Here is an 11,541-nt window from a genome sequence, read left to right on the forward strand (position 1 = left end):
GGTTCTTGAGGGAAGCAAACATTCTTTTGGGAAAAACAATTGAGCACATTATCTTTAAAAGTATAAATAGCAAAACTTCCTTTGTTTTGTCCTCCTTCAGCAGTAGAACTATGCTGCAGCCCCAGCCTTCATCCCACAACTCAGAAAAATCCCACATGCAGCATAAACCAGCTTTTCCTTGCGCTGACCCCAAGTGACTCCCTCATTGCAGGATATCAACAAAACGGAATGCCAGCAGCAGCTGCTATTTCTCAAAATGCTGTCAAGTGTTGGCTAAACTGCACTTTTTTGTCCATTAAAAGAAAATAAACTGAAATTTAAGAGGCATATAACCAAATGGAAGGAAGATGCAAATAGTAACTCAGTAATTGAAGTTGTAATTACTTTTCTGCAAATTTGTTTCTATGGTGGAAAATTCACTTTATTGTTAACATGGCCAGTCAGCCTCTAGGCTTCAAATTTTAAAGTTAGTTCCAAATAGACTGTAGACTTCCAGCCACAAGGCTGAATCAATGAGTGTTTGCAATGTCACAAATTGAAGAACGAGGCTCATTTAATTTCAATGAATTTTAAAATTGACCATGCATTGCTTATAATGAAGGAATGGCATTAGCATTTTCATCCCTGGGGGAACTTGTCAATACGTTGGCACAATGTTCTGTTTTTGTTACCAGAGCACCTCCCTGTTTTACCAACATGGCTTGTAGTTGAAGACAGCCTCACAATCTTGATCAGTCAGCAGAAATCTTTCCAGAAACAGTATATATGATTTGAACATTTTAACTTTGCACACTTTTTGTCTGTTTTCTCTTCTCTTCTTGTCTGGAAAGCAAATTGGAAAATGGCATTTTAAGTAATTATCAGGATATTTTCAGGATAGTAGATGAGAAATCTGATTTATAATGCCTGCACTTACCTAGTGAATAAACAAAAGATGTACTCTATGATTTGCTCTGGAACAAGGTCATACTATGAAAGCCTTAGAAAGAATGAGAATAAAACAAGCAGGTACTATAATTATGAACATAGCAGATAATTTCAAAGGCATATGCTTGCAAGAAATAGAAAAATTGGCAAGTTTCATTCAGAAAGAGGAGCATCAATAGTTTTTTACAAGATTTTCATGTAATAGACTAGTGCAATTAAAAAACTTACAGTTCTGTTCAATGGATATTTCAGGTACATGTAACAGTTTATGAATGAGATATTAATGTCTGTTTATTTGGGAATCAAACCAGGGATTTTTAGTGCTTCACTACATCATCTTTTACCACAATGTTAATTATTGGAGAATGACAGACAGAACTGTCATATTTTCCTAATGGCTTTAGTTGTTACCATTTATTTATGACATGGCATTTACAAGTCCATAGTCTGCTTCAGCATGTGGCTGTAATAAGATAAAACTTAAAGACAGACATTTTCCCATGGGCTTCACAGCATAAGAAAAATATAGATGAAAAGCAAAGGACAGAAGGGAAAGCATATTCATCAGCTTCATGGGTATATTTTGTACGTATTAACAGCTGCCTCACTGGTGGCATAATTTATTCCAATGGCACATTTATGGTGTTACAATTCTAAATCTCTCATTTGAGTCTGTACAATTAATTTTGCAAGAACGATCTGTTATTCATGATGCAAATGTACCGTGTGACAACCACTTAACTCAGTGATGGATGAACTGTCTCATATTTTATGTGCCATGTCATGGGGTAGGTGTGTGCAACTCTGCAGCAGAGAAGCTCAGAGACCACACTAAGTTCACACCCTGACATACCCCAAGGACATTTGTCTGCCCAAACCCTCAATAGAAGCCTATGAAACAGTGTCACCAGATTTGAGGGGTGTCTGCTGTGACCTCAGTGGAATGATCTGGTGTTTCGTGTTGTTGAAATTAATTGCGGGTACTGTAGGAATGTTATGAGAAACAGCTGCAGCCCACACTTGGCCTTTGCTTTGTTAATGGTGATAAATAGATTCCTTAAAGAAATAACACAGTGCAAAAAGCAGTAACACTCAGGATGTGTGTGTTACTATGTGGAGAGCTATGCAGAGCAGCAAACTGATCTTTCACCTTTGAAATATGCCTTATGTTCAAGTAGTAATTTGGGCTAGAAATGAAAATCCATGTGAACTCATGCTAGCCCCATCATTATTCCTGGTATTTTCATATTTTCATATACACATATATAAAAATTGAAAAAAAAAATAAATATATATATATATATATATACTGTATATATACTGTATATACTGTATATAAACTGGAATAATTCCTTCTGGTTTGCTTCCTACATAGTACCCTTGAAAACTGAAAACCCCACAACCACTAAACTATTCAAAGGCAAATGGAAAGTGCTGTTTGAGAAAAGTTGGCAAATGTTAGTAATTATAAAGGACCTCAAACTGAGACTTCTATGAGACATTTTTAAATCTAGAAATGTTTGAGAATTAAGAGGGATGTTGTCATTATAAGTAGAATAAACACTCTCTCCATGTTATGTGTCATCTCTTAATAACTTTATTTCACTTAATATAGAATTCCTTTCATATGGATTCAAGAAGACAACTGCCCTTCCTTGACATGTGTTATTCTTCCTAATATACCTCCTGCAAAAAATTATCTGAAAATTTAAAATTAAGCAGTCAGATATAACTCATACAAGACCATTGACCTTTTACAGAAATATGATGCTAGAAAATTAACTTTGAAATTGACAGTGTGATCCAAGTGTCAGAATACATCCATTTTTTGGTCCAAGTTTGAATTTTTCCTTCAGGTCTTTTTCTTCTGCATCTATTAGTGTTTTTGATGACAAACAAAAGATCATTGTTTCTCCACTCTTTTCTGGCACCTGTTTTAGCATCTCTGAAATGAAAAGTTCAAGGAGAATCAGATCTTTCTTCTTGAAGGAGTCAAAACTTTTTCTACAATTAAACATCTCAAACTTATAGTTAAGGTGAAATAAACCTTCAGTTGCTTAATTTTTACTTATTTATTTTAGGGTGCACCTGGAATGAAGGGAGAAAAAGGTGACAGGGTAAGTCTGCTTAAAAGTCAATTCTCATAATTTTAAAACTAAACACTATGTTTTTAAAAGTACAGGCACTTGCTAATGAAACACTTGTTTTGAATTTGATTATTTAGGGTGATATTGCTTCTCAAAACATGATGCGAGCAGTTGCAAGACAAGTGTGTGAACAGCTGATAAATGGTAAACACTGTTGCTTGCTTTGTATCCCATACAAGTAATTAACTACTTTCTTTAAAAGGGAAAACAATGGTTTAAATTTGAAGAGACAGATATTTGCCACAGAGCACAGAAAGAGCTTGATCAATCTGATAGCTGTCCAATGCAAATGATTTGGTGGAAAAAATGTAGCAGCAAATTTTTACGATATCCAGAGGCTAGCTTGATAATCACAGAATAACAGAATAAACTGAGTTGGAAGTAATCTGTGACCTTTGGAAATATGCATGCAGTTCTAACATTCTGGTGAGGTTCCCTTTATCATTTTGGTCCAAAATGACTTCATCTTAGCAATCAAATCAGTATATATTTTCTCATTAAATGTGTATTATCTTCAAGACAAGGGAATCAGTGAGAAAAAGGTTAGTTAAGTGTAAAGGTTAGTGCAGGTTCTTTGCCAGCAGGGAAGGACAAATGAGTGCTGGGTAAATACTGTGCACAAAACCAGTGGTGCTATGCAAGTAGAAACAAAATTTATTTGGAAAAGTACTTTGAATTTAATCCTCTACTGCCACATAGTGCAGCTCTGTAGCTCATGAAGTTGCTCTCTACAGAGGCTTTCTCTCTGACCCTGAAGCAGTGCTTTTGCTATCAGTAGGCCTGCCAAGAAAGACAGAGGGAAATTGGTTTTTAATATTGTACCTATTACAAGGATAAGTGCTAACTGAGGAAAACAGATATACCTTTTGGATCATTAAGAGTGCTTGTGTACAGGGAGGAGGACAGTATGTCCTTTAAAATGTCTGTGATGGCTGCTAATAAAAACATGTCTGTTAGCCATCACAGAAGAAGTAAAGTACATTTGAGTATGTGTTAGGCCTATGAATAAGGATATCATGTCCAAGATATTTTAACATTTCTTAGAGCATCCCTGCCTTATTTTTTTCATGTTCTGTTGATCTCTTCAGTGTTATGCTCGGACTGACACATTATACTAATCAGATGTGTCTTTCCATTAAGGCTTCCTTCCTGCATAGTTTCAAAATGGTGTTGCTTTTGTTTGCACATCCCTTTTTTGGAAATGAAATTTTCCCATATGCAGAAGGTATATAGGTACAAGCCTGTGAATCCTACAGGCGTAAGAAAATTGCTTCATTGACTGTGCTGCTAACTCTACACATGAATAATTTATATTGTCTGTGGTAGCTGCAGAGGTCTGAAAGAACATAGAAATGTGAAACTACAGTTTTAGAAATGGAGCAAATATTTTCTGTTCTTCAGAGTAAAAACAACCTCTAAACAGAACTCCAAGAGCAAGAGTATTGTAAAAAAAAGCCTTGATTTTTATTTTAATAGTTCTATAATAATTTTTTTAATGTCATTGGCTTCCAAAAGCTCCCTTACTTTAACTCCCTGCCCCCTCCCTCTTCCATTTATGTTCACCCTTCTTATGAGAAATTAATCTTAAGTCTTTCTAATTAATCTGTACTAATTTATTGAATGGGAACAAGCAAAGGATTTAATTAAGAGAGATAATATTTTATTCCTTCCCACTCTGATAAAAGATTTTAACTCATTTCACATTTTTCTTTTCTTCTGAAGGTCAAATGAGCCGCTTCAATCAAATGCTGAATCAAATCCCGAATGATTATTATTCAAACCGAAACCAGCCAGGGCCACCAGGTCCACCTGGTCCCCCAGGAGCTGCTGGGACAAGAGGAGAACCTGGACCAGGAGGAAGACCAGGATTCCCAGGACCTCCTGGGGTTCAAGGACCACCTGGTGAAAGAGGTGAATAAATTTCAAGTCAGCTGTACTGTGGACATAGTGCAGAGGAGCAGTCTGCTCCCTTTACCGTGTCAGGCTAGGAAACTGCTGGGCCAGTTGGACTGCCTGAGGGACACTGGAGTGCTGAAGGACAGGGGTAGCTGGATCACTGCTTTCCTGTCTCTCTCTTGCTCAGGTTTCGTGAAATACAAATTGGTGTAACATTTTGGCTGCTGTCTGAGACTTCCATATAATAACCCAACAAAGCAAATGTTCTCAGATCTCTTCTGGCATTAAACAGCTGAGTCTTGAATGGCTGTTTGGAGCAACACAACTCTTTGCAAAAAAGAACACTGATTCAGAGAGAAAATGAATCATTAGCAAGTATAAAATGTAGGACTTTAAAGAATTAGATCAACATCCTTAGCACTTTACAATATTTTGAGGGAGGGATGCAACTGAAGTTAATGTGAACATATGGCTAAACCTACTTTATGGCTATCTTGGATCACTGCAATCACATGGGGTGTCTGTAGTGCACTATTTTGTGGCCTTTGCTTATTTCCACTATTCTACTATAGCATAGGCTCAGTGCTGTGTTTTCTAGGATATATTTTATACACTCTTTTAAAAAGGCTAGGAATAATTCAAGGAATTCAGAAGAATTTCTTAAAATACTTTCATTATAACTGTTCCTAAGAAAGCGTAAACCATGCTTTATAGAAGTATGCAAGACTGAAAATTCCTTCCTGATTGTAGTTTAAAATAAGAAAATTCAGTGGTGTTTCAGTATCTCAGAACTTTTCTATGTTTGAAAGAGTTTATTCGTGCTAAGTTACATCTACATCCTATTTTATTCTTGGGTAAGTATATTTAGTTCCAAATTATTTTCCCAAATTCCCCTTTGAACATCTGCAGAACATAAATTTTAACCACTCTTGTTGTACTAAATCATGGGAAGTAAATATTAATGTCAGTGAGGGAGTGTAAAGAAATGTCTGTTGATGTGGTTTCCTTTCTTTGATTTTCATGGCCTTTTTATTATTCTGTAGGAATCCCCGGAGAGAAAGGTGAAAGAGGGACTGGATCCCAAGGACCACGAGGTTTGCCAGGACCACCTGGTAAATATTTTTTGTTTAATCAGATTACAGAAAAGTAGGAGAAAAGCAAACATTTCTTCACAGACAACCAGACTAGATATGGTGAATGAACACCCTTTGCCCATTTCATGTTTTTGGCCTGTATTGGAGTTTATTCTAATAAATTTGTAGGAAACCACCACAAAACCAGCAATTTTGAGACTTTTGGACATGGCTAATAGGTATTCATCTTTATATTTTAATTTAGTCATCTGGCATGCCTGTTAATGTGAAAATGTGTTTAATGAAAATACACTGTCAAAATATTTGACAGATATTTTTCATAATTCTTATCAGATGATTCTTTTGTAGTACCTATTTTTTTTTTTTTTTACTTGCTGGACTATGAAAGACTCCCACATGTAGAGTTACCAGATAATAGAGACAGATGATTTGATAATTAGTTTTGGGTTTTGTATTATGAAATTTTGTTTACGCCTTGGCATAATCAGCTTCATCACTTGTTTCTGCTTGTAGTTTACTAGACTAAAATTGCTTTTCATTACACGAACCTTTACATGCTTGCAGCAAATTGTAGCCCCAGTTACTTGAAGCTTTACTTTTCTGCTAACCATAATAAGACTGGTTCCAAAAAAAACATTACCTCATCTATCCTGGGGCTACTGGGCAGTATAATTGATGTACTCCTATATTTTAATTGAAATCCAGTGTGCTTGTCTAATCTAGTAGTTTCCCTTGAGATCATCATATCTTACACAAAGGGGAAATTAACCAGAGAATACATTGACATTTCTTACTTGGCTCAAACCTTACTAAATTAGTTTCTAAGAATAAATACTTAAGTAAGCCACACACAGGGAAGCAACTCATGATGAGTCACATTTCTAGATTTCTTTTGTTTTTCTTTCTGTTGACCCCCATATAGCAACAAAGTGTGAGTGCTTTCTCACCAAAGACAGCCTGGGCTGCATAGTCTAGACAGTATTGTTAGCTGTTTTATCTAGATGGCTATTAAAGAAAACAAACTCCCAACCTCTCAATTCTAAAATTAGGTCCACAAGGAGAATCTAGAACTGGTCCACCAGGCTCCACAGGATCACGAGGACCACCAGGGCCACCAGGCCGTCCTGGAAACGCGGGTATTCGGGGTCCTCCAGGGCCACCAGGATATTGTGATTCATCCCAGTGTGCTAGCATCCCTTACAATGGCCAAGGATTCCCAGGTAGGTTATGAACGACTTAACCTTAACCTTGCCCTAAATAGCCTTCACAGATGTTCATATCGAGCTGCTTTACATGAGACAGTCCTGCTAATCTGAACATACTGGGTCAGAAGGAGATGGCTGCAGTGGGCAGGCCTGCCTCATTGTAAGGTACAGGTATATGAGCAGCCATTTAGACTTGATGTTATGCATGGTTTGTTTTAAATAGGAAATAGTGAGTAAATATTGTAGTCTTGTTTGTTTTGTTGTTTTTCTTTTTTAATGTAGATGGTTACTAGCTGGTAGTGTTGCTTGTAGGATTTAAGTGACCAATTTCTTCTCTTCTTTTTTCCCCCTCTATCACCACCCCTTCCAATCGTCTTCAGAACAAGGTTGAATTCTCCATGTTTCTCTTGAAAAATAAAAGGAATGCTGTGGTTGGCAGTTTCCATGTGTCTCTTTTTGAGCCATGTCAGGATTATTTATACAAAATAGATTCCTGAAATAAAATTTTTCCACAAAGGAAATCCATTTGGTGATAACAGTGCAGACAAACTGAAAGCACCACTGTCCTACAATATCTACCGAGTTAAACACCATGGAGTCCCTGATTAGCCCCGAGTCATACAAGCCTTCCACTTTGTGATGTAGCTTAAAGCAGTAGGCTGCTTCTGGAACCAAAATGAAGGGTCACAGTGACCACCATTTTTTGACTGGAAAGGTTCTATTTTAACATGGGGATCCTGCAGGACCACAGTATTGTTAACAAATTAATATGTATGCTTTGCCAGATCTCAGAATTAATGTATGTGATACTACTATTGGATATGGTTTGCTGTTAGTGTAATTGTGCATGTATTCATGAAAAGAAAAAGAAAAGAAAATATATATATATATGTACACACTTGCAGACTCAGTAATACTGGTTAAAGTGCCAGGTGGTTGTGCAGAAATGACAAAAAAATTCTTATTTGAATGAAAAATAAAGAAAATTGTATGTGTGATTCAGCAGTGTTTTTTCTAGCAAGCAGCTATGTATACATATATAAATATATGCATAAGACTAAACTGTTATGTGTTTAGTTGGATGAAAGTATGTTTTTGCATATCAGATGGACTTTTTAAAAGACTAACATCATCTTTGGCCTGTTTCAGGTTTCGGCTAACACATTTTCTAAGTCGCCAGTGCTGCTTACAGTTTGAATACATGAAAATCCTGTTTCTGAGATGTTTGCGCACGTGCTTATTAGAAAATGAGTCCGTATGGATATTTCACCACGGATATGGTTCTTGAACCATGTTGACCTCATAGAACGGGGAGATACTTTTACTAACACAACTCATGAATGAGATAAAGGACAGTGACGTCAATTCATTAAGCCTATTGCATTTCAGTAATAAAATAGACAGTCTTTCTTTTTTAAAAAAGATCTAGACCACCAGAAACCTCAGTGGTGAAGGAGGCTTGTAAAACTACTAACCAGCAAAGGTAATGCCGTTAGAAGAGAGACAGTTTTAACCTGGAAAATGAGAAATAACTTATGTAAATAGTAAACTAATTGTGGCTTGTAGATGATTTGTATGGGACTGTATTCACTAAAATCTGTTAACAACTCTATGTGATACTTTTGCATAAAAGCCTGCTGCTGCTTGCTGTATGCCAGAATAACATCTTTGACAACTTATGAAACCTACTTGTCTGTTTCTTGTTACCAACATGTCTGAATTGTGGCATATACCTTTTTTTTATGTGTAATCTTGTTGGATCTGTAACTGCAATTATAAATACCAAAGTTTTATAATACTTTTTCTTCTGTTTTGCTGTAGTTTTTGGTGTTCCTGAAGCACCAGCTGTAACTCGGTTTGTTACGAGGAACAGCACGACAAAATGACATGTACTGTATATTGCCGCTGGTGATAGTTATGCCTACACTTACTTTCCCATTCTCAGAGAAAATTAGTATATGCCAAACCCATCTCTTCATTTTACCTGCTCCATGTCTTCTATTAATTATGCAGTTTAAAATAAAGCCCAATGCTTAGATTTACTGAAGTAGCTGTAAAATAGTAATTTTATTTGATTTCCTTGGTTTTCTTCTTTAAATAGTTTTACCATGATTTGTCCCTTGCCTAATTTATGACTCTTTCTGCACTGTTTTGTGTATTATAAATACAAAGCCTTTCAAGTTTAATTTTAAACCTTTTATTATTTTACTGCCAAAAAAGCCTTCATGAGCAAAACTGACAGATACCCCCAGTGAACTAATTATTTATATATTTATTACATGAAAATAAGGTTGAACTAACATTATGTAGACAGACTAACTTTCATTGCATATGTGGATTCAAAGACATGCGATAACTATTATGTTCAATCGGACAACTATTTTCAACCAGAACCATACGTGCCTGAAAGTGGACCCTATCAGCCTGAAGGTGAACCCTTTATAGTACCTATGGAGTCAGAAAGGAGAGAGGACGAGTATGAGGACTATGGAGTTGAAATGCATTCACCAGAATACCCTGAGCACATGCGCTGGAAAAGATCACTGTCAAGAAATGCAAAAACAAAACCATAAAAGATCTGTGTCTTGTTTTGGTTTTTGTTTGGTTGGTGGTTTTTTTTTTTGTTTGGTGGTTTTTTTTTTTTGGTTGTTGTTTTTTGCTGTGCTTGCATTTGCAGATACACACAGGGAGAGTGCATCATTCCTTTTGCAATATGGCTTTCTGGTCTTTTCATATCAGATACACCCCTGTTTTGTATCTTGCTTATGTGGGGATAGCAATGTGTGTACCCAAACACTTCATGTTGCTCTGGAAATGCTTGTAAAATACTGTTGCTTATAGTGGTTGCATACAGATTAAGGTGTGCATTCAGTTATCCCAGTGCTGCCTTTTCATTAAAATAATGTAAAAACAAATTCATTAAAAAAAAAAAGAAAACCAAAAAACCAAAACAAAAATAACCACAGAGCTGTTGCAAATTTTCTAAGGACTGTCTGCTTTAGCTCTACATTTTTCTTCTTTTTCAAATGCATGTTTTCAGTTCAGTCAGATCACAGGTCTGCAATATCTAGTTAAAAAGAACCAAAAATTTCTCTCTCCTTCCAGTATCATTGTAATTTTCTTCTATTCTGAGTTACAGTCTGCAGAGCATATACTGCTCTTATACATCTCCTCTAAACACCACAAACATTAAATAGCTGAAATCATTGTATCAACTGGATACAGTTTAATAATGCCTGAAATCTCCTTGTTTGTAGACACAGTTACATTTATGCCAAATTGCAGTCAATCCTGCAGAGGTGGAATTGCATGTTTATGTTGTATATTTAGTATGGATTTTTTTTTTCAGAATACAATGTTTCGTAGTTACCAAAAGCAGTTGGAAATTGTTTGCAAGACTATGGATATAGAATTGCTGCTTTTATATTTTAACTGCAAATTGTGAATTTCACTGCCTTATATTATTTATTTCTGAAATGAAAGAGGCATTTTTCAATAAAACTACTGAAAATGTATGTGTCAATTCATTTTTTGAAAGGCATTGTGGGACTGATATTGTATTAGTTGTATTTCCTCAATAATCTGGAAATGCCAGGTATCAAATTCAATTAGAATGGGAGTAGTCTAAGAAGTACTTGGGCTATGGTGGCTAGAGGTGACAGGATGAAAGCGGGAGATGTCTCCTCTCTCTGAGGTATGAATAACTTTTAAGAAATTCAGTCTGCAAGGCTTTTGGTGAGGAAAGGGAGATCGACTGTGAGGATTAATTGCTGTCTTTTTGGGGATTTCTGGTGGATGGCTTTTGCAGGGAGAGAGATTTTCCACCTGAGGAACTGCTTGAACTGCAGAGTGCCTAAAGCTACCCCGCCTCTGCTGGTGGGCTGAGCACTGTGGCAGCACTGACATTAGCAAATAGCTTGCTTGAGGAAGCGGGGTTTGGTGTCTGCCGAGTTCCATCCTCCTGGGAATGGCTGGAATGGCTGGCTCCTCCCTGCCTGGGAGGTCATCTGTGTTCTCACAGCTCTGATCACAGTGGTGGCTGTGATGGAGCTTTACCTGCAGAGGGTGATAACTGGTTTGGGAAAGAACAGCAGTGGGCCAGAGTTACTAACTGAGGAGGAAAGAGCAGACTGGTGGTGATCCTTCTTTTCCACGGTACCTCAACTGTCTGCCTGAAAAGTATGATGGCTTTTGATAAAACTGGGAAAGCTGGAGCTCTGTTTCTTAACATCATGCGAGACATCTGTCACAGAGGTGAAGCTAGATGTGCAG

The 11,541-nt window shown here is 36.7% G+C and overlaps 1 protein-coding gene across 3 annotated transcripts in view; it reads left to right on the forward strand.

The window, feature by feature from the left end:
• The window catches only part of COL12A1 (collagen type XII alpha 1 chain), a 100,262-nt gene extending 89,478 nt beyond the window's left edge, over positions 1 to 10,784 (forward strand). Inside the window, exons 61-66 of one of the 3 annotated variants that reach the window (XM_015622891.3) lie at positions 3,009 to 3,044; positions 3,152 to 3,218; positions 4,797 to 4,985; positions 6,014 to 6,082; positions 7,114 to 7,284; positions 8,419 to 10,784. In XM_015622891.3, coding sequence (XP_015478377.1) covers positions 3,009 to 3,044; positions 3,152 to 3,218; positions 4,797 to 4,985; positions 6,014 to 6,082; positions 7,114 to 7,284; positions 8,419 to 8,429 — 543 coding nt within the window. In that variant the 3' untranslated portion in view covers positions 8,430 to 10,784. Of the gene's footprint in view, positions 1 to 3,008; positions 3,045 to 3,151; positions 3,219 to 4,796; positions 4,986 to 6,013; positions 6,083 to 7,113; positions 7,285 to 7,649; positions 7,713 to 8,418 lie in introns of those variants that run through there. The other 2 variants (XM_015622892.3, XM_019006140.2) reach the window with 2 other exon arrangements.
• The last annotated feature ends 757 nt before the right edge of the window (positions 10,785 to 11,541 follow it).

This window comes from Parus major, chromosome 3 (genome assembly GCF_001522545.3).
Source record: "Parus major isolate Abel chromosome 3, Parus_major1.1, whole genome shotgun sequence".
In the NCBI taxonomy this organism is placed as follows: Eukaryota; Metazoa; Chordata; class Aves; order Passeriformes; family Paridae; genus Parus; species Parus major.